Source organism: Mustela putorius, unplaced genomic scaffold (assembly GCF_011764305.1).
Source record: "Mustela putorius furo isolate JIRA1106 unplaced genomic scaffold, ASM1176430v1.1 tig00000905_pilon_pilon_pilon, whole genome shotgun sequence".
Lineage (NCBI taxonomy): Eukaryota > Metazoa > Chordata > Mammalia > Carnivora > Mustelidae > Mustela > Mustela putorius.
The window spans coordinates 4,548,222-4,569,830 of NW_025421511.1; the positions used below are offsets into that span (position 1 = coordinate 4,548,222).

The following is a 21,609-nucleotide window of genomic DNA, read 5'->3' on the forward strand; positions in this document are numbered from 1 at the left end:
ACCAATTCCTAGTTTGTACTGTTTATCTCCATAATAGAGCTCAGGGGTCTTTGGGCAGGGTCCTGGCCCTGCTCTCATGGCACTAACTGTGCTATATATACAATAATTTTAAGATTTAGGGTCACATTCATCATAACCTACAATTACCCAGGAGACATTGTTAGACTCTTATTTCAAACAATGCAAGGAGGCAGTTTTCACTAGGGGAAATGGGAAAGAATATTTAAGCAAATGCATTAAATATTTTTGAGCAAGCAATTTTCTTTCCCCAAAAACTCTAAAGATGTTCCTAATTATAGGAACTTACTAGTAGCTGGCTCAGTGTTGACTGTCGGTGCCTACTGAAACCATGACCTTAGAAAGTGGGGCTAATAAAACGGTGACATCAGTGTTGTGGATTCCTTTGTTGGAAGTGCAGTCAATGACATTGTGAAACACCGAGATTTTGTACTTTTAATCTTCACTTAGATTAGCAGCACCATTTCATCCTGTCCAGGGGGTGGCTTAGACTCATTTAGTATAATTAAAAATAAGCCATTCAGTAATTGAAAAAATAGCTCTACTGGCAAACCTAGATTATAGAATTACAAAAAAATTCTGAAGCATATTTCCTATTATCACTACATGGATTAAGTCAATCCAACACTGGTCTTGTTTTCTTATTGAGAACAGATTTCCTGGAAGGTGTTTACGCTACAGTAGAGTTGGAATATTAGTTTTTTGGCATAGCTACAGTCAGTTATGTAAATGCTCTAGGGTTCGACTTGACTAAGATATATTTATTAGGACTAACATAGCAGCAAAATCACAAGAAGACCGGGACAGAAAATGTCTGATCTCAAGAGGCTTTTGGATGAAGTTCATAACTGAAAAAGGCAGTAGTCAACAAAATGAGAAGTCCAGCAATTTCAGGGTCAGAATATAGGAATGTTCAGAGGTTTCAGATTTAGTCAGGAACCTTGGAGAGGGGGTGGGTAGGGGCTCTGAAGTGTTTGGACGTTTTTGGTCTGAGGGTGAAAAGTTGATTGCTCTCAGGTGACCCATAAATTACCTGCTAGAAGTTTGCTTTTAAAACTCCATGATTTTGCTCTTTATTAATTTGCTACTCTTATTCTATTTTTAAAGATTTATTTATTGATTGAGAGAGAGCAAGAACACAAGCAGGGGGAGGGTAGGGGGGAGAGAGAAGGGGACCCCCCCCTGAGCAGAGAGCCCGATGTGGGACTTGATCCCAGGACCCTGGATCACGACTTGAGCGCAAGGCAATGCTTAACTGACTGAGCCACGCAGGCGTCCCTCACCACTCTTATTCTAAATAACACACACTAAGCATTTGGTTAAAATCTGATATAACGAAAATCCAAAACCAAGTTATTTCCTTAAGAGTCCCATACTCTCAATCCAGTCTTTGTCAAGGGGCTTCCTACCACGCGATGTTGAAACTGGAGGGTGTGGAACGCATTTCCATTGCCCCTGTACGGTGCTTCCCCCGAGGACCCTATATTCATTATTTACCTACACCAAAGCAGGCGTGTTCTTCAGTTTCTAATGCTCCAGAACAGAAACCAACTTCTCCCTCCCCTGTCCAGAGAGTCCAGATCGTTGCTGACATGCTGAAAGCTCACTTAAGTTGTGAGTAGGAAGAACATTATGAGGCTGCTTAAATCATTTTACTCCAATGGCATCGAATTGTAATTTTACAAATCTAATTAAATGTGCTTGAACTGAACTTGGTAATAAGAAGCACTTAGCCGCATTGAGTATGATGGGGGAGAATCTGTTGTTAAGTGAGAAATCACAATTGCATCCTGACAAGCAGGGGCTGATTGGAATATTCCAGAAGATTTATGATACGTGTCTGTAATTTATGAGGGGGGGGGGAGGCTGAAGGGCTTTTATTTATAGTGGAATACTGTCATTGTCTGAATATCTTAAACAAAAGCACCTGTTAGTCTTCCTGCTTTGCCACTGGCTGAGTGAGTCTATCCTAAATCAGAATCACTCATGGTAAGAGTAAAAGCTAGGATTTCTCCAGTACAATGCAAAACATTTTGTGTTGTCGCTGAAATGTTCACAAGATAGAGAAATGTGTTTCCCCTTTTTGTGCACAGGAGCTTTGCATGGTCTGCACTTTCAGCTGAGCTGATCTGAGAAGTATCATTCTGGGATTTTTACTTTGTCAAGCTCATCAACACTTAATGCTATGAACTGTGTCAAATACTTGGGAATGGTTGGGAACACATGTTCTCTGGAACTTGTCGAAATACCAGAAAATGGTTCCATGAGAGTTGTTTTCTTTAAGGTGACAGAAGAGAATCTGTATTTCCTATTTTGAAGATTTTTATTTATTTATTTGATAGAGTGAGATAGAGCATGAGAAGGGGGAGTGGAAGAGGGAGAAGCAGACTTCATGCCAGCGAGGAGCCCAAAGCGGGACTCGAGCCCAGGACCCCAGGATCATGACCTGAGCCAAAGGCAGATGCTGCACCGACTGAGCTACCCAGGCGCCCCCATATTTCCTCTTTTATAAAGGAAAAAATATAAGGTCAACTGGCAGACTGTGTACTTTATATCACCCAGCCAAATCTACATTTTTAAATTTATTTTTTAAGCCTTTATTTATTGAAAATATTTAATTTCCCTAAAGTAGACCTGGCAACTTATTCACTTAAAATTGTCATAAAAACTGATTTATAAGATTTATGTAAAGAGGATGCTTTCTCTCGCTACATTTTCCAGATGAACTAGCCTTTTAAAACTTTTTTTTTTTAAATTATGTTATTATTTATACAACATTCATAGGCTAGTGTGCCCAGAGTCCTCATTGACTTAATTCTGAAGACCATGTGCGGCATCACTTGTTCTAGTCATGTGGAGTAAACGCAACGTGCTTGCGTTGTTCCTAGAAGTGGAAGAAATGACCGGGTCAGAGAAAAGGCAGGACAGCGGTGAAGATTCTGGCCTGCTTTGGGTGAGCCTGAGCTGACTGCCTTATCACAGCGAAAACACATTGTCCTGGTGGCAGTGCTGGTGCAAGGGTCAGCTGAGTGTGAGGTTGTGTATACGATTCCATCTACCACGGGAAAGGGACTTTGTGGAAAACACGACATGGATGCGAGTCTGCAGAAGCGGCGGCCGTCCGTCGCAGCCGTCTGTGGCTGCGGGTAATCGGGGAGCACGGGCAGGGCCTGGACCAAACCCCAGTGAGTTCCAGTCTGAGAGGCTCCAAAGGGAGAATGCAGCGTTTTCTTTCAGACTCTCAGCGCAGTGGCATTCCCAGTGCTCTGTGTTGGCCTGTGACTATAACTCCACGTTGTCTTTGTAAGTCTTAGGAGAGACCCCCGTTCCCCGCCTGGCTGGCTTCTGACCGGGGCCGGCCGGCGGCCAGAGTGGAAAACCCCAGCATCTGACCTCGGGGGCTTCCGCACGCTCCTCCTCCTTCCTGGGCTCCTTGCTCGGCCCTTAGCTCGGCTCCCCTGACTCTGCCGTCCCGCAGATACTCAGTCCCACTTACCCCATTCTTCTGTTGCACCTACTGTCCCAGAATGGAACATCCGCATGGAGCAAAACATCCCGTGGCGCGCGTCATTGCGTGCGCCTGTCCTCGCGCGGCGTGCGTCTGCCTTCCTCCCGGAGCTCGCGCTTGGTCCTCCCGGAGCTCGCGCTTGGTCCTCCCGGAGCTCGCGCTTGGTCCTCCCGGAGCTCGCGCTTGGTCCTCCCGGAGCTCGCGCTTGGTCCTCCCGGAGCTCGCGCTTGGTCCTCCCGGAGCTCGCGCTTGGTCCTCCCGGAGCTCGCGCTTGGTCCTCCCGGAGCTCGCGCTTGGTTCTCCTTCCTCTTTTACCCGCCAGCTTGGGATGTCGTGGGAAGAAATGAAAAATTAAGAATACAGCAAAAACATTGTTTTTCTAAGTGACCCCTTGTTAAATAATTACTCATTGACTTATTTAACTGCACAGTGTGTGTCATATTTACACGACAAATATTGTGTACATGCATAGCTTATATCAGTATATATGCATGTGTGTGTGACACATCTGTGTGTAAGCATGTATTTTTGTACCAAAATACAGCGTATTCTTTCACAGGCTCTTAGTTTAACTCTTTTGAGGGTTTTTTTTTTTCTAAAACAAACAAACAAAAAAACGACTTTCAGCTTTCATTTTTTTTCCAGCCTATTTTTCACTAAAATTTACTTATTTTTCTTAAATAAACGTACTCTTATGGCCATCAGGCTCGTAGTCCTAAATCCCCCGATCAGGTGATGGGCTTTTCTCTGGCGTGGCTCCTGTGTGGGCAGCCTGGGGCCCACAGAAGAAGTGACAGAAGGAGGCAAAGCCTTGTGCGGTCTCATCGTCCAGCAACAGCCACGTCCACACTCGCTGCATGCCGCCCACTCTATTTCCCTTCCGCCCCTTTTCTGGAGGTTCAAGGCCCACCTCCCAGGGGTTCCCCGAACTGCACTCATCAGCGCAGCCCTGCTGTGCGCGCTGCACTTTCTCCTGTGTCCACACGCGGAGCAGAGGTCATGTGGAATAGTCTTAGAGCTCCCGCTGTCTGGTCATCGTGCAGGCACAGGAATTAAGCCAGGGAGGTACCGGACAGGGGAGCACAACCAGAGCTGGCGCAGAGAATGCAGAGTCCAGGACACACGGGGTTGAATTCCAGCAAAGGCACAATGCGGGAGAAGGTGGGTTTGGGAGCGAGTGGCTCACTGGAAACACGTATGGAGAAGACGAATTTTGAGCCCCTGCACTCGGCGTGGACAAAATTGATGCAAGGTGGTCACAGGCGTAAGTGAGAAAGGTCAGACCTAAAGCTTCTGTAAAACTGCAGCCTCGTGGATCCTGTTGTCCCCCCTGCATGAGCTTGGCTTAGGGAAGGACGTCAAAACGACACGTGGATTCCCGGCGCCAAAGGAAAAAGAAGATACATGGGGCCCCATTAAATTTTTATATTCCGTCTCTCAAATCACGTGTTTACAAGCCTGGTCAAGGCAAATCCAGGAAGGGCGAAGATACTTGAAGGATGTGTTTGAAACACAGTTTTTTGAACTTCAGTGAGAAGAATGCAGAGGCTCTGTTAGCCGACACTAACCTCCCACATGGGGACTACAGGTTTCTAGAATGCAAAAGACTGCAGACCCGGCGTTGACAAGAACGTGAAGCAACTGGTGGGCTAATATGTTGCTAATGAACTTGGGGAGCCGATACATTGTTTGAGAGAAGACTCAGTAGCAGGTGTGAATGCTTATCCAAGGACCTGAGCAAAGGTTGTGTAGGTTAGAGGGCACGTGTCTGTCCTTCGAGCTCGGATGACATCCCTCCTGTCCCTGAAGCCTGGGCAGGTGGTGCTGATGGGGGCCCGGGTGAGCTTCTTGGGTGCAGCTAACGTTCGGATTCTTTAGGTTGGCACCGATCACATGAGGGGTGTTTACAATGTAAAAACCCATTGAACTGTGCAATACTAATTTGTGCATTTTCTATCTGGGTGTTTCCATACAAATTTACCTGGAAGCCTAAGGAGCAGAAAGAAACCACCAATCGGAATGACAATAATAAGGACAAATAAGCAAACAGACTAAAAACCGTCCAAGCAGCAAACGGGGGTGAAAACACAGAACGCTGGCTCGCTGGCTCGAGTGCAGGGAAATGAGGGGCTTCCTTTGTGGAAGTCTAGTGGCTTCCGGCTTTTTGTTTCCAGTGGCATTTAAGGAGTTTTCTATCCGTTGGTTTCTGGTGATGCCGGTATCTGGTGTTACAGCCAGAGAGGAGGGTGAAGCATTGGGAGAGAAAGCGCTGAGAACCTGTTTCCTTTACCTTCTGATTTATGCCAAGTTTTCTTAACAGGAATAAAATAGTTATAACAAAACACTTGTAAAAAGTAATAATTAGCAATAAAATTGAAAGTAAAGTTTGTCTCTTTCTAAAGATCAGTAATGCATAAGTCAACAAGGCTCAGTAATTTGTCCTAAATGTCAAAATGAATAGCGGAGCATATTGTCAATGAAATGCCACTTTCTTCTTTTAAAATAGTCATAAAAATTATTATATCTTTAATGTAATCAATTATGTATTATTAATAGAATGACAACAGAACTTTGCTGTTGTTAAATATGACGGGACTAGTTATAAAGCTTTCAAACCTAAGATCACATTAGAATGTGTTTCTGTGGGGACTATGGAATAGGACAATTCAAGGGAATACAGAATGAAATAAATTTGGGGGTAGACATATATTCTATAAAAATGAACATTTGAAAGTATCAAATTGTTGTTTTTTTTAATTGTCTTGGATCTGAGGAAAAGTGTTTTTGTTTTTTGTTTTTGTTTTTACTTGAGGTATAAGTCGTTACCATAATTCGCTTGTCATAAGCTGTCAATTATTTAAACTTACAAGGACAACTTTTAGGTCTTTAATGAAAAAGTGCAAAGAGAAATACATACATATTTTTAATTCCTTGAAAGGCACACAGGTAGAGTTTTACACCAAAAGTAAGAGCTTGCTTGTGGCCACGTGGAAGGGGGGGGGTGAGCTTTGGCAGGAGACAGGGTGGCATGCGGAAGCGTCAGCAGATCTGTCCCTTCCAGGGAGGTTTGGGAGAAGAACTGAGGAAACCAGAGTCAGGTTTGCGACCTGGGCGACGGGGGCGGCTCAATTCACAGAAACACCACGGGGAGAATGGAAGCGGTATTTGGGGCCCGCAGAGCATCCTGTTTCCTTGTGCAGGCCCCGAACTCAGGCACAGGATTGCCGTTTGCCCTGCCAGCGGGCCGAGGCTCCTGTGGGCACAGCCTCCTGGGGCGCCCTCTCCCCAACACTTGACTGGCCGCACCTGCTCAGGGCTCCCTGGTGCCTGGGGCAGCGGGTGTGCTTTGCTCGTGGATGCCGACGTGCACTCAGAACAGACTGTCCAGCGGCCTCTTCCCCCTGCCTGGAGGAAACTGTGCTCTCACACCAACGTGGTTTATCTGCCTTGGGATTGCAGCCCCCAGACCGTGTCCTCACTCGCTCACACTCACACACGGGCTACTCCTGCTCCCTCAGAGCATCTTGGAAAACATTGAACAGAATCACAATGGCGACGGTTTCCAAGAACCTTCCCCTGCCCCCTCTTTGGAGTACAGAAGGACGGGCGAACCTCCACATTAAATACCTATTCCAGTCTCCCTCTCTCTTTCCTCCGCTTCCCAGCCCCCACCCCTTGCTCCACTTCTCACCTCCACTTTTGGGGGGTTTTGTTTGTTTTTTGTTTTGTTTTGTTTTGTTTGTTTTTCTGCTGCATCTTCTTAGTACATTGTTTTCCAAAGCAGTTGCACACGCACGCAAGCAGGTATAAATACGTCACCAGCACCTGTTTAAGGGCAGGGAGAATGCTCGAGAAAAAAGGGGGCAAGACATAGTGTTTACAGTGAAAGAGCTTGTGGCCTACCAGGGGGGAAGAGATCCAAGCGAACAATTAAACCAGAGTCGGATAATTACAAAGCAAAGCAAGTAGCATTTTCACAAAGGGAGAGGTAATCATCCAGAATGTGGAGATCCCCACTGTAGGTAGTACTAGCTCCAAAAATGACCGATTCCCCTGGGCACGCCCGCGTCGCATCCTTCCTGGGAGAAGTAGAGCTTGGAAAAGTTAGTCCAAGCGACTGAAAATGGCCAGGTTCATTTTAGAATTACCCTTGGTGAAATGAAATGAATTTTATTTGAAACAGCAGTGGGATTAAAGCCGAGTTATGGATTGGCAAGGTTAAAGGCACCGGAGACTTTTCAAAAATCGTCATCTTGCCTGGAATTCTAAAGGTATCCCAGTTAGAGAAAAGTTTTGCTTGTATCATTAGGTAAAATGCTTGAATATCCATGCAAGTTCTGTTGTTTTCTTATTCAGTTACAAGGAACATACAGTGTTATATTAGTTTCAGGTGTACAATACAGTGATTCCACATCTCTGTTCCTTACTCAGTGCTTATCACAGTAAATGTGCTCTTAACCCCTCACCCATCCCCCCATCTCCCACCCACCTCCCTCTGCCGACCACCCGCTTGGCTTCTATGTGCAAGAGTCTGCCTCTTGTGGTTCTTGTTGGTCATTTGTTTTGTTTCTTAAATCCCACATATGCACGGGATCCGGTGGCCTCTTCCTCGGACAGACGCATTTCACTTAGCATCGTGCTCTCTAGCTCCTTCCGTGTCACTGCAAATGACAACGTTTTATTCTTTTTTTATGGCTCAGTAATATTCCTGTGTTTGTGTGTGTGTGTATGTGTGTGTGTGTGTGTGTACATACCCCACACCCTTGTTCATTCATCTTTCCATGGGTACTTAGGCTGCTTCCAGATTCTTAGCTATAGTAAATAATTCTGCAACAGATGTAAGGGAGCCTGCATCTTTTCAAATTAGTATTTTTGTTTTCTTTGGGTTAACAGCCAGTAGTGGAATTACTGGAGCAAAAGGTAATTCTATTAATTTTTTGAGGAAACCCCATGCTGTCTATCACAGCGGCTGCAGTCTGCATTCCTATCAACGGTGTGCGAGGGTCCCTTTCTTTGACCGCCTGACCGACATTTGTTGTTTCATGAGTGTTTCTATTCTGGCAGGTGTGACATGGTATCTCCTTGTGGTTTCGAGTTGTACTTCCCTGCTAGTAAGTGATGTCGAGTCTCTTTTCAGGTGTCTGTCGGCCCTCTATAATTTTCATTGGAAAAGTGTCTATTCAGATCCTCTGCCCATTTTTTAATTGTGTTATTTGGTGTTTGGTCATATAAGTGCTTTATATGGTTTAGATATTAAAGCCTTATTGGGTGTATCATCTGCAAATATATTCTTGTGTTCAGGAGATTGCCTTTCTATCTTGTGGATGGTTTCCTCTGCTGTGCAGAAGCTTTTTTATTTTGGTGCAGTCCCGATAGTTTAATTTTGCTTTTGCTTCTCTTGCCGAAGAAGTCATATCTAGGAAAATGTTTCCACAGCCAATGTCAAAAAAATTATTGCCTGTCCTTTCTTCTAGTATTTTTATGATTTCAAGTCATACATGTAGGACTTTGGAATAGCCATTTTTGAATGCATATAAATTTTAGATAATCATTTTATTTATAGATATTTAAGGGAAATAAATCTAGGGTTACTTTTTAATTAGCAAGTCCTTTTCACTTTTTAAACCTCATTGAAACATTATCATAACAATATCAGAAAGTCCTTTTTTTCAGTTTATTTGCACATAGTATTAGTAAATTACTGATAGAAGATTTGATGAGATTTTTGTAACATTTGAATATGCCTAATTAAATTATATTAAACTTGTACAGAATTTACTTTTCAATTTAATTTGCTTTTAAATAAGTAAAATTATTTATTAGTATCATTTTGAAAAAGCTATGGTTATTCTAGCTGCCTCATCCAGGCTCAACAAATTAATCTCTGGGGTCAATTCTGAAGGTGATTTACTGTGATAGGTATTCATATTTGAGGAAGTGGGGTCCCAACTTCGTAAAATTCATTTGAAATATTATTGTACCTTTCAGAAAATATATATACTCACATACATTAACTTTTGCATATATTTCAGCATCTCTGCAGATCCTTTGAAGCCCACTCCAGAATGGGAAGCTACCACCTTTCCTGATAGCATCACTGTTGTCATATTCGTAGCTACTGCTCTTTATGAAGTAGTTACTGTAATTCTAGACTTTCTCCTAAAAGCAGGAAAAGATTGTCTTCTCTGAGATATATTGAACATTTGTCTGCCCAGTATTAATGCAGTGTGCATATAAATCCAATAACACACACACACACACACGTATGTATATATGTAAAAATATATATATATATAAAATATAGGTGTATATAGGTGTATAAAATATAGGTGTATATAGGTGTATAAAATATAGGTGTATATATATGTAAAATATAGATGTGTTTGATAAGGAGGAAGGGCATGAGGACACCTGCTTTTCTGATAACTTGTGTCCAAGCTGGTTTTCAATTACTCCACTCTATTCCAAATTCCTCAGAGGAAATGGAGACAAATTATATGCAAGATTCTTCTATGCATGTGCTCGTTTACCTGATGCAGATTTTCCATCCAAATGAACTATGCAACGTTGTGTGGGTGATTTTCCCCCTTTCCATCACAATGTCACTGCAAGGTCACCCGTGGCCCTGCCCTGGAGGCTGTCAAGTGTATTTTATATGCACGATCGTCCTGCTGTGACCATGTGGGTGGTGAAGCAAAGTACCTGAAATAGTAGATAATGGGTTTTGTTTTGCACAGGAAGATCAGTTTCATATAGAAGGGCCTTAACATTAAAAACAAACAGGATCTGATCCTTTGAGAAAAAAATGGTGTTGTTATGTTTCTCTTCTAGCGGTAACTTGTCCCAGCATTGAGGCTCAGCTCTCGGATCACGTCACCTGGAGACTGGTTTCGGGATCCCTGAATGAGTATGGAGCTCAGGTAGTCCTCAGCTGCAGCCCTGGGTATTTCCTGGAGAGCCAGAGGCTGGTGCAGTGCCAAGCGAACGGAACTTGGAGCATCGGGGAAGAGAGGCCCAGATGTCGAGGTGAGTGACGGGTGCCCTTCCCAGATGGCGCAGCCATTCTGAATGATTGATGTCACTGGCAGCCACCTTTAACCCACCCCTGTAAGTGATCGAGTCTATAGATTAATAATATAACCAAATGGTATTTCCTGTCATTATAGTGATGAATATGGATTTTCTTGTGACATGCTTAAAACATATGACTGCTGGATAAAATGTTGAATGTTGTCTTTTTCTAATTAATGATCGCACTTTATATATGTAAAATAATAGAATATTCAGATATTTCAAATCAGCTCAAAAACAAATCCAGGCCTATGTTTAGAAAGATATCTCTTATTCCATGCACTGACTAGTCAAACCTAATTAGGAGCGTGGGAAATAGTATTTATGCTGAAGATATTGTATGCTTAAATAATGACTGTCTTGAAAAGGACGATTATTATTCTCAAAGGTACAAGATAAGCGGTTAAGCTTTTGAGTGGGTTTCATAATAAAAATGAATACATAGAGAAATAAGACAATATTCATGTTGTTCAGAGCACTATGTGATTCTGATATGTTTAACACAGAGTCGTTAGCAAGTTGTTCACAGGGAATTACCATGCACAAACCAAATAGTTAGACCAGTGTCAAATGTATAAAACACACAGCTTTGCAAGAATAAACCAGCATAAAAACAAAAAGGACAGAAGAATTAATGCTTTGCGGTCTTTGACATGGCCATTCTAATTCAACTTTAATAGAACCAATGGCAATTAAACACATATTAAGCTCTTCACCAAGAACATGAAGGTAAATTAGGGAGGGTTAGTGAACTTCACAAGCTCACTCGGAGTCAAGGTGGACAGTACCCCAGGTGCCCAGACAGCCCTGCCAGAAGCCTGTTTTCCACGTAAATTACTCATGGTTCCCTTGTCATTCTCACAAGGTCCTGGTTTGACTCATTACCTGCTTCCTGGGCTCCTCGTGCATTTCCCCTGGGTTTCCCCCCATCTGAGTTAGCGGATCCCCTCCTTTCCACATACACACCCCTAACCCCCTTCAAAGCATCGTGATTCAGAGGCTCAGTCCTTAAGGTCATCAAGGAGAGTGGAGGAGAACGATTTGGGAGCCTCTACCTTTGGCCTATCTCAGACTTTTCTAGACAACAACCTTTCTGTCAGTTTTAAGCCAGAATCAGTGTTAAAAATAGGCACCAGTGAACTTCCTGGGAGTGGGGAGCACATGCAGGGCAGGGCTTCTGCCAATGCAACAGTCAGTGTAGTTTTGGCTGGTCTCTCTCGCTGTCTGGGGCACCGGGGTAGGATGGTGTCTGCTGTGTCTTTGCTACGCCCTACACTTTACATTAAAGGCTCAGATCTCCATTCTAGGAGAACCAACACTGAAGGAGACTCATGTTTAGAACAGTGTTTACAAGACCAGGCTTTCCTGATTGTTGAACCAAACTCCTTGGCAGCAAGTTTCCACCTCCTTTTTGGGGGGTGGAAAGCAGCACTGGGATTCTACCATCCACAAATTGTATTTTTGTCTCCATCCTTCTGAAATCCTAGGAAATCTGTCCTCCTGACTCTAATGGACTTCAGTCTGGTGATTCTAACACTGAGTCTGGTCCAGGATCAGCACTCAGAAATCCGTGTATGCGGGGACATCTCCCGCTGACTCAGCACGTGGATGGATCTCATACACCGTCAGCTGTGCATTGACTGGCCTTGCTTGTCATGAGTGGTTGTACCGTACTTTGTGACTTGTCTCTCTTGAGTGTCATCATGATCATGTGACCTTGTCCAGAGTCAGTAGAGTCCATGAAGTCATTGCTTGCTATTTGTGTGTGTTTTCATTTTATTTATTTATTTGATTTATCTTTTATCAAGGTTACTAGATCACATCATCGCAGTGTGTCCAGAGTGAGTCCCTTCTACTGGACTCCATCTTGTCCTTCTGATGTCTTTGAAGTTGTCCCGTTCTTGCATAAAGATAGGATGTTTCATGCTCATCCTGATTTTTTTTCCTTGCCTAAGCATGGAATCAGCCATTCTCCAAGGAGCCCTTTTGGTGGATAATGGTGTTAGAGACCACTTGTGTGCCCAAGGGTATGCATCGTGTTGTTCATGTCATTGGTGGGTAGGGAAAGCTGACACCAAGCCTATCATCATTTTTGTAACCAAACTGAAAGTTTTTTGTTTTCTTCCCACCAAAAATACTTGATATGGATATTTTAAATTAATTTCTATCTCTACTGATTTTTTTTTAAAGTTTTACCCTACCCAAAGAGGTGATCAAAGATGTTCTTCTCTTTGCCAAAACATTGATGTTTCAGTGAGATATCACAGTGCCAACATTGTGTTCAAATTGGGGTGTGATCTGAAATCTCAATAGTCTTCCCCTCCCCCTCCCCAATTCTCTCTTTGGTTGAAATATTTTGGAAGTGATTCCAGAGAACACAACCCTAGAAACTCCATCAACAGCATCATTCTATAGACCTCTATGGGATATATACCCCAGCCTCTTCGACACTAGTGGTTTTCAAGAGCCTTCATCCCAAGCACCTCATAATGGTAAACGTTGTTGGGGGCCTCTCTTCATCCTCTGTTGCCATGGAATCATTACAAACACAATGTAAAACAACACAGACTTGTTGTGTCACAGTTTCTGGGTCTTCTGCTGAAGGTTGAGATCAAGGTGTTGGCTGCTCTTATTTGGAGCCAGAACTGGGGGAAGATGGGCCACACTTGTTTGTTGATGGAATTCCTGTCCATGCAATTTACAGCTGAGTCCTCACACTGTTGCTGATTCTGGCCTGGGAAATGCCCTCAGCTCCAGGGGGCCATGTGTAGCTCTGTCCAATGCACTGCCCATCCCTCCAGGCCCTCCTGTGATTCAAATCTCTGGCTCCAGGAAGGCCTCCGTTCCTTTAAGGGATCCTCGACTGGGTCAGTCCCCACAGAAAATCCCATGTTGATTAGCTCAGAGAAGACATTCACAACGTCATCATGGTTGTGCCTACATCAAGGGGGAGAGGATTTTACATCAGGAAGCAGAAATCTCAGGGTACCATCTTTGAACTGTGCTTCCCATCAGACCCCAAACACCTTTGTAAAATTTTTAACATAAATTCAAATCAAGAATTATTTTAATGTGTTTATATTAGTTCATTCAAATTTACATGGAAAGCATCATTGTTCATTTATTTAAAATAACAATGATACAATTACACCTTACCATGTACCATATTTCTATAAATAGTAATGACTATTATCAAAAATAAAGGAAAAAATTTAGAGTCTTGACATGTACGTAATATTTTCTTGGTTCTATGAAAAATAAAAGTAAAGGTATATTTTAGTTCATTCTTGGCATAATACCTTTTAATTCTATTTTATATTTAAAACACGTGTGAGTTACGTTTATCTCCTGTTTCCCTGCCTTGCCAACATACACTCAGAAAACCCGATATGAATCCTGGTAGTAGAATACTTTGCAACTAAGTAAGTGCTTGATAAGCCCCAAGAAGTTCAAATGCTGCGGGACCCCTGGGTGGCTCAGTTGGTTAAGCCACTGCCTTCAGCTCAGGTCATGATCCCAGTGTCTTGGGATCGAGTCCCACATCTGGCTCCTTGCCCAGCGGGAGCCTGCTTCTCCATCTGCCTCTGCCTGCCACTCTGTCTGCCTGTGCTCACTCTGACAAATAAATAAATAAAATCTTTAAAAAAAAAAAAAAAAGAAGTTCAAATGCTGCTTAAGTTCTGACTTAAAATTAATTTAAAATGACACATTTGTAAGGCCGATTTGCCATTCTGAAGTAGCATGGTCACAAAAGAAATACCAAGTCACTCTCTACATCCTAATAGAACTAAACCAAGAGAATTTCCAAGGGTGTCGTTTTTCTAATCTCTGCTGTAACTAAGGAGCTAACATTGTATTTATGTGTGATGTTGTTGGTCTGAGGTCCATCTTAGAATGTTGCTGTCCACAAGATCACCTGGACCTAACTGTTTCAGTTATCCTCTTGCTTAAGGACTTGGAGATGTCCTCTTTTGCTTGCCCAATTAGCTCCAGATGAAGGAGTGATCCTTGACTACCTTCTAAGAATATCTGTATTGAGTACAAAAGCAGTGCTTAGTCACCACTTTTTGAAGGGGCTGTGTTATCGTAACTCCAGGCTACCTGAGACCAAACCCAGGTGAAAAGAACAGGAGACCTAGTTCCACCTTGAAACTTTGAGCTTTGCAGTCACTCTCTTTCAGGAGAACCAACTTCCAGTGGTTACCCCTAAAGAGACAAGATCACCAGATTCAAGTCCCCTCTCCAGACTGTCGTGTAGCTCCCTAGCACAAGGACTACATCCAAGTGGGAGGCTATTGACTTCTTCTTGTTGCACTTCTTTGTTTGACTTATTGCTTTAAAAAGTAAAAATAATAGGGCGCCTGGGTGGCTCACTGGGTTAAGCCGCTGCCTTCGGCTCAGTTCATCTCAGGGTCCTGGAATCGAGTGCCGCATCGGGTCTCTCTCTGCTCAGCGGGGAGCCTGCTTCCTCCCCTCTCTCTCTCTGCCTGCCTCTCTGCCTACTTGTGATCTCTCTCTCTCTCTGTCAAATAAATAAAATCTTAAAAAAAAAAGTAAAAAAAAATTAAAAATTATCCAAGAAAAGAAAGAAAAACATTTATCACAGAAATCTGTAAAACAGGAAGAAACCATCTTTGCATTCTTAATTTTACATGTAACTCGCAGAGAGCCTTACACTGGGAGTTCATCATATTATAGATATTCAGAAAACACAGCCTGGACTCTGGACTGTGGCTCCTTCCTAAGTGCTAATTTAGAGTTAAATTAGACCCGGATCAAATGAGGACGTAGGCGGGTGGGTCTTTGATAACCTCCCATTTGTAACTGGGGGTGCACCTGGGTGATCATTACGTTTCTAAAATAAATTCGTTATTGGCCTCTGCCCCCTCCATTACCAGCGGGTTCACACACACAGCAAGCACAAGGGAGTATGTGTCCATCCGCCTGCTCCGTCTGTCCTAGGAAACTGCAGAAGGAACGTTCTCCCTCCCTTCCTTGAAGGAGCGGACGTCGACCATTCAGAGCAGCCTGAAGTTGAATTTTCCGATCACGGACTCACAAGTACTTGTCTGAGTGGCATTAAAGAACTCTCGGGGCGCGCTTGAGCCCAGGAGCAGGGCCGGCATGTGGGAATGTTTTCACTCCGAGCCAGGCTTCTTGGCTTCCTTTCTCCAGGCCGAATACAATGACCTCAGACTGTGGCCTACAAGCCTGCCTTCGCACACGCACAAAGGATCATGTATCCTTTGACCTTTCTGCGTGACAAGCAGCCCCCCATACGTATGCACGCCACCTCCTGTGTCTGCCGTCCTTCTCTGTGTGTAGGCCTCTTCCAGAGAGAACATCGTTGGCAGTCCCTTCTCTTGACCTTACGCTCTTTGCCCCCTCACTAATAATAGCCATAGTTCTGATGGCACTGCCGGCCTGGCAGGCATGAAAACCTCGTGTCACAATAGGGTTTTTTTTTCCAGAGTTGGGGATTTCGATATGAAGGTACTCTTGGGACTGAAGTCCGGGGGAAGGAGGCTTCCCTGCTGGGGGAAGGGGAGACAGGTGGCTTGTCATTCCTGGGAAAGTGAGGGGACCCCGCATGGACGGCATGTTGGGGCAGAGTGCGGGCAGGCGGGGCTCTCCAGCGGGTCCCCCTCTGTGTGCGATTCGCGCTCTGACAGCTCAGAGGCCGGGCTTTAGACTGGGGGCGTGAATATGTCTTTAATGGAAAGGGAGAAGGAAACGGTTCATTTTGAAAACTGGAGGGAGAGAAGAACGTGGAAATGAGGCCTTACCTGGGGTGTTTGACAGACTGTGTGTGAGTGTGTGTGTGTGTGTGTGAGTGTGTGTGTGTGAGTGTGTGTGTGAGTGAGTGAGTGTGTGAGTGTGAGAGTGTGTGTGTGAGAGTGTGAGTGTGTGAGAGTGTGTGAAAGAGTGAGTGTGTGTGAGAGTGAGTGTGTGTGTGTGAGTGTGTGTAAGAGTGTGTGTGTGAGTGTGTGTGTGAGTGAGTGTGTGTGAGTGTGTGTGTGAGTGTGTGTGAGAGTGAGTGTGTGTAAGAGTGTGTGTGTGTGTGTGAGAGTGTGTGTGTGTGAGTGTGAGTGAGTGTGTGTGTGTGAGTGTGTGTGAGAGTGAGTGTGTGTAAGAGTGAGTGTGTGTGTGTGTGTGTGTGTGAGTGTTGGGGAGTGCTCCAGTTCAATTACAGTAGCTTTCCCCGATGAGTGCAGCCGTGCTCATTAATGAATGGGTTTGCTGCCAGCGGAGACTGCGCCATCTGAAGGCCCATCATCCAGCTGCTGAAAAGCTACAAGTTTGCTCCATTAGTTCTTCTTTACAGTCTAGTGAACCTTAGTGGAGGACAGACCTAAAATACGTGCGTTCCGGGATATTTCCAACAGAGGCAGAAAGAATGGTGCAGAAGCGGAGCAGAGCGAGCCTTGCTGCGGGGCGTCCGCGGAAGGCGCGGGTGACCTCTGAGGTCGTGCGCTCAGACCTCACGGCTGGTCAGCACTTTCCTGACCCTTGCAGAAGTTTCTAAACACCGTCCGGTTATACTAAGTGACTCCACGTGGGTCTTTAAATACCATAATTCAAGGTGAAGTTCAAAGCATGTTTGGGAAAGGCTTAATGAAAAGTTCATAATAAATGTAAAAAAATAAATTATACAGGATTTCGTTCACATTTGGTACAGCACACATGTTAACAACGTTACTAAATGCATGAAACATAACGCCGTAAGAGTTCAGGGACCCCCAAAACCAGTCAACCAACAACCTTCTGCTCATGACCTCTTCTGGAGCTGAACGGCCAGAAAAGCCGGTGAGCGGTCGCCCCGGAACACACACCACCAGCCTGTGTCTGTCTGTGTGAAGCGGAAGTACGGTTATGACCCCTCCGAGTAAGGTCGGCCCGGTGCAGGAGACGGTGAAGGCCACACCCGCAAACTCGTCTTCACGTGAACTGTCAGTAAAGGGGTCCACTGATGCAGCTCACAGGATGGGTCCCAGGTCTGCTTTGCCCCGGCTAACCCTGACCGAGCCCTGGTCCCACGCACGGCGTCGTTTTGCTGTTTGCCGGTGTCCTCTCTCTGAATGCAGCGCACGGTTCTGGGCAGCAGGTGCTGCTGTCAGCCCTGGGGAGAAGAGCTAATGAGAGCCCAGAAGCTGGAGGAGATCTTGGCAGAGCTGGCGTTGAACCTGAGTAGCCTGAAGGCAGAATCTGTTCTTACTCACCGTCTTACCTTCTCTGATCTGTGGACTGTTCACGGGGACTCGGGAATTGTTGGCCACGCGCCACCTTTGCTCTGAGCCCCTTGTGCACGGTGACTCACTGAGTGCCGTGGGAGCTCTCTGTGCAACTCTGACAGTGGCCTTCAACGCCTTGGTGTGTGGGACACATGTAAGCCCCTGAAGAGCCGTCGGCCTTGATGACCTTGTGGTTTCTTCTTTCCCTGAGATTCCACTGACCTTTTGTGCTCCGACGTTTCAGGGTTCCGCGTGCAGGGAGTTGGGTGGTGCCATAAGGATCAACAATGAAGGTGCCCATTGACTGTATCTCCCCAACCCCGATCACCCTGTGCTTGAAAGTAGACCCTGATACTGATCCTGCGGGGAAAGCAGGTGTTCATCGGGGGCTAATGGGACCCCAGCTACAACACCTGGAGGCCTGGATTTTGTATATTTTAGTTCTCAGGAAGGCTCAGGGGCCCCTGGGTGGCTCAGTCAGTTCAGCACATGCCTTTGGCTCAGGTCATGATCCCAGAGTCCTGGGATCGAGTCCCACATTGGGCTCCCCGCTCAGCAGGGACCCAGTTTCTCCCTCTGACCATCCCCCCCGCCATGGTTTCTCTCTCTCTATCTCTGTCAAATATATAAATAAAATCATTTTTTAAAAAAGAAATAAATCAATAAAGAGAGACTCCACATGGCCACAAAGTCAGTATTTTTTTAAAGATTTTATTTATTTATTTGACAGACCGAGATCACAAGTAGTCAGAGAGGCAGGCCGAGAGAGAGGAGGAAGCAGGCTCCCTGCTGAGCAGAGATTCGGGGCTCGATCCCAGGATCCCGGGATCATGACCTGAGCCGAAGGCAGAGGCTTTAACCCACTGAGCCAGCCAGGCGTCCCCACAGTCTGTATGGAGCTCTCCGTCCCAGTGAGTCACGCGGGTCAGCGGAAGAAACGGTGAACGGCGGCCTTGCACTGGAGCAAGCGCGCTCAGTCGTGTGCCGCCGTCGCTGGCCCGCGCAAGCTCTCTCTCCTTCCCGCCTTCCTGCACTCCCAGGTCCAGTCACCGCCTGGCGGTGCTCCCGGCTGGGCCCCCAGGAGGGCAGGTGGGCAACCCATGCGTCTGACCAGCCTCCTTGTGAAATGATGTCTGTACACCGCACGGTTTTTGAATCCGCTCTAAATGCTCACATTTTCATTTCAAGGGTGTAAGCAGGAAAATTAAGCTTTCTATGTGGTTGACCTTCTATCCCTAAGCAGATATCCCCGTCCCTAATAAATATTTTTACCAAAGATTCAGTCTTATTTATTTATTTGTAAGGTTTTATGTATTTATTTGACAGAGAGAGACACAGCGAGAGAGGGAACAGAAGCAAGGGGAGTGGGAGAGGGAGAAGCAGCCTTCCCGCTGGGCAGAGCCCAATGCGGGGCTCGATCCCAGGACCTTGGGATCATGACTGGAGCCAAAAGCAGCTGCTTAATGACTGAACCACCCACACGCCCCTGATTTTGTCATTTTTAAGCAAAAGAATAATCTGTGGACTTGAAACAATTTTCACTTTTTGTTTTCCTTCCAGTGATCTCCTGTGGAAGCCTCTCCTTCCCCCCAAACGGTAACAAGATCGGCACACTGACGGTCTACGGGGCCACGGCCATATTTACGTGCAACACGGGCTACACCCTTGTGGGGTCTCATGTCAGAGAGTGCTTAGCCAACGGACTCTGGAGTGGCACGGAAACGCGATGTCTGGGTAAATTCATCTAGCCTCTGGCACGTCTTTCATTCACATAAGCCTTAAAAATCCAGTACGGTTGAGCAAAGCATGGCACTTCTTGCTGTAAATGTTCCCACTGAGCTACTAAATCCTCCCTCTGGTGTTAACACTCCACTTCACCCCGGGACTTCCTCTGTAAGGAGCTAAAGGGATTTTTTTTTTTTTTAATCTGACCAATAAATGAAGGTCACATATTGCCTTAAGTGACTTAAACACTATTTTACAAAGTGCTGAGGACATCACTGCCCTTAATGTCGCCAGGATTTTAGGACACACAAACATGATATTCAGAAATACGATGCACTTTATCTTTTAAAACTTTTAAAAATATGTCAGTAAGTAGTAAGATCAGTCAACGTTTAGTGCGATGAATTATTTCAGATGGAACGTGTGTACAGTAACTGGTTCTTCCTTTCCCCCAAGGTGAAAATTTGATGCATGCTTGTTTTAAAAAATTGAGTTGAAAATTTTATTCATTTGAAAAATCTTTTGTGAATAAACATAAGGAAATTTTTGAATAGGCAGCTTCAATGTATACTGATTTATAATGCTCCTGTAGGTCTCCAAGTAATTTGTAAAACATGTTAACTGCGTTTCGCCCTTTCAACTTCTTTCTGGGATCTCAGGAATTTTGTAGTCACTCAAAAGCTATAGAAGCTGGACAGTTTAAGCTTCTGACTCTCTGTGGGCTGGAAATCACGTCAGAACCAAAGCAAGGACCAGTAAATTTTGAATAGTAAAAATCTGATCTTTTTACTTGAGGTGATTTGAAGAAATACTCAGGAAAATTGGGGAGAAAAAAAAAAAAACAGAGATAATGAAACTAAAGTAGTAATTCCAGAGAAAACCAGCAAAGGGAGTTTCTCAGTTATCCAAAAAATGGTACCTGCTTTCTTGAAATCACTGTGACCCCTCCATGGAAGCTGCTAGCATTCTACTGTGTGTGTGCACGTATATTCCCGTTGGTGTGGTCAGTGTGGTTTTCCGTGGACTGCAGAACCCCCTTGGACTATGTGTGATGCTTTGTGTTCAGAGTTGCTAATGCTTCTGAGATTATCTGTCTCCCTGACCATTCTTCTGGGGTGTCTTGTTCATTGAACACCACCCTCTTCAAGGCAGCTTGCGTTGGGGTCGGTCTTCTTGGTTCTCGTCTGTGACATCAACACCGTAGAGGGGAAGCAGGAAATCTAAAAAATCTGCATTTCTGCTATGACTGCGATGATGGAGAGCAATGGTAATTTACGTTTGATTAGGGCTGATTACTGACGAAAATCTCATTGAGTAAGAGTGTCATTGTGGCCTTGGGGAGTTTGAGTGGCACGTCCAATTTCTGGAACTGTTCTATTAGGGAGCCTGCTGGAGTCTGATCCCAAACAAGCCTTCACCTTTCCTGTGGGATCTTCTGACTAAAGACTTTGAGGTAGTAAGGTTGGGCACATCCTGCATGGTTGGCCGGGACAGGGTGCCCAAAAGTGTGGCTTTGGTGTGATGCAGTATATCTTAGAAGCTTCTGGGAGAGGGAGTGTTCAGAAGAAATTTAAACTGGAAATGAAGAGCGAATGTATACTATATAAAATAGTATATAAAAATTAGCATTCTAGAACCTGGATCAGAATATAAGGAATATTGAAATTAGAAGAGACAGAGAATCTTAAAGAAAAACTACTTAAACAATATTAGATATGACACCGTCATGTCTTTTTACGAAGCAGTGAGTTTAGAATGGGTAATAAACTTAGTGTAAAGATGTTTAAAAGTCAGTAGATATGCTTTCACAATTATGACTGAGACTTGAAAGTTTAATTCATAATATAGGCCTCTCTTGGAGATATTGTGGATCTGGTTCCAGACCACCACGATAAAGCAAATATCACAATAAAGTGATCTAATGATTGTTTTGGTTTCCCATGCATATAGAGGTTGTGTTTACACTGTACTGTAGTCTATTAATGTACAATAGCATTGTCTGAAAACAATATATACCTTAATTTAAAAATACTTATCTGGGGCACCTGGGTGGCT

General features: G+C 44.5%; 1 protein-coding gene across 2 annotated transcripts in view; it reads left to right on the forward strand.

Moving 5' to 3' along the window:
* The window catches only part of CSMD1 (CUB and Sushi multiple domains 1), a 1,951,187-nt gene that overhangs the window by 1,858,568 nt on the left and 71,010 nt on the right, over positions 1-21,609 (forward strand). For both annotated transcript variants that reach the window (XM_045086171.1, XM_045086170.1), the window contains 2 exons: positions 10,358-10,552; positions 19,390-19,563. In XM_045086171.1, the coding sequence (XP_044942106.1) occupies positions 10,358-10,552; positions 19,390-19,563 (369 nt within the window). The remainder of the gene's footprint in view (positions 1-10,357; positions 10,553-19,389; positions 19,564-21,609) is intronic.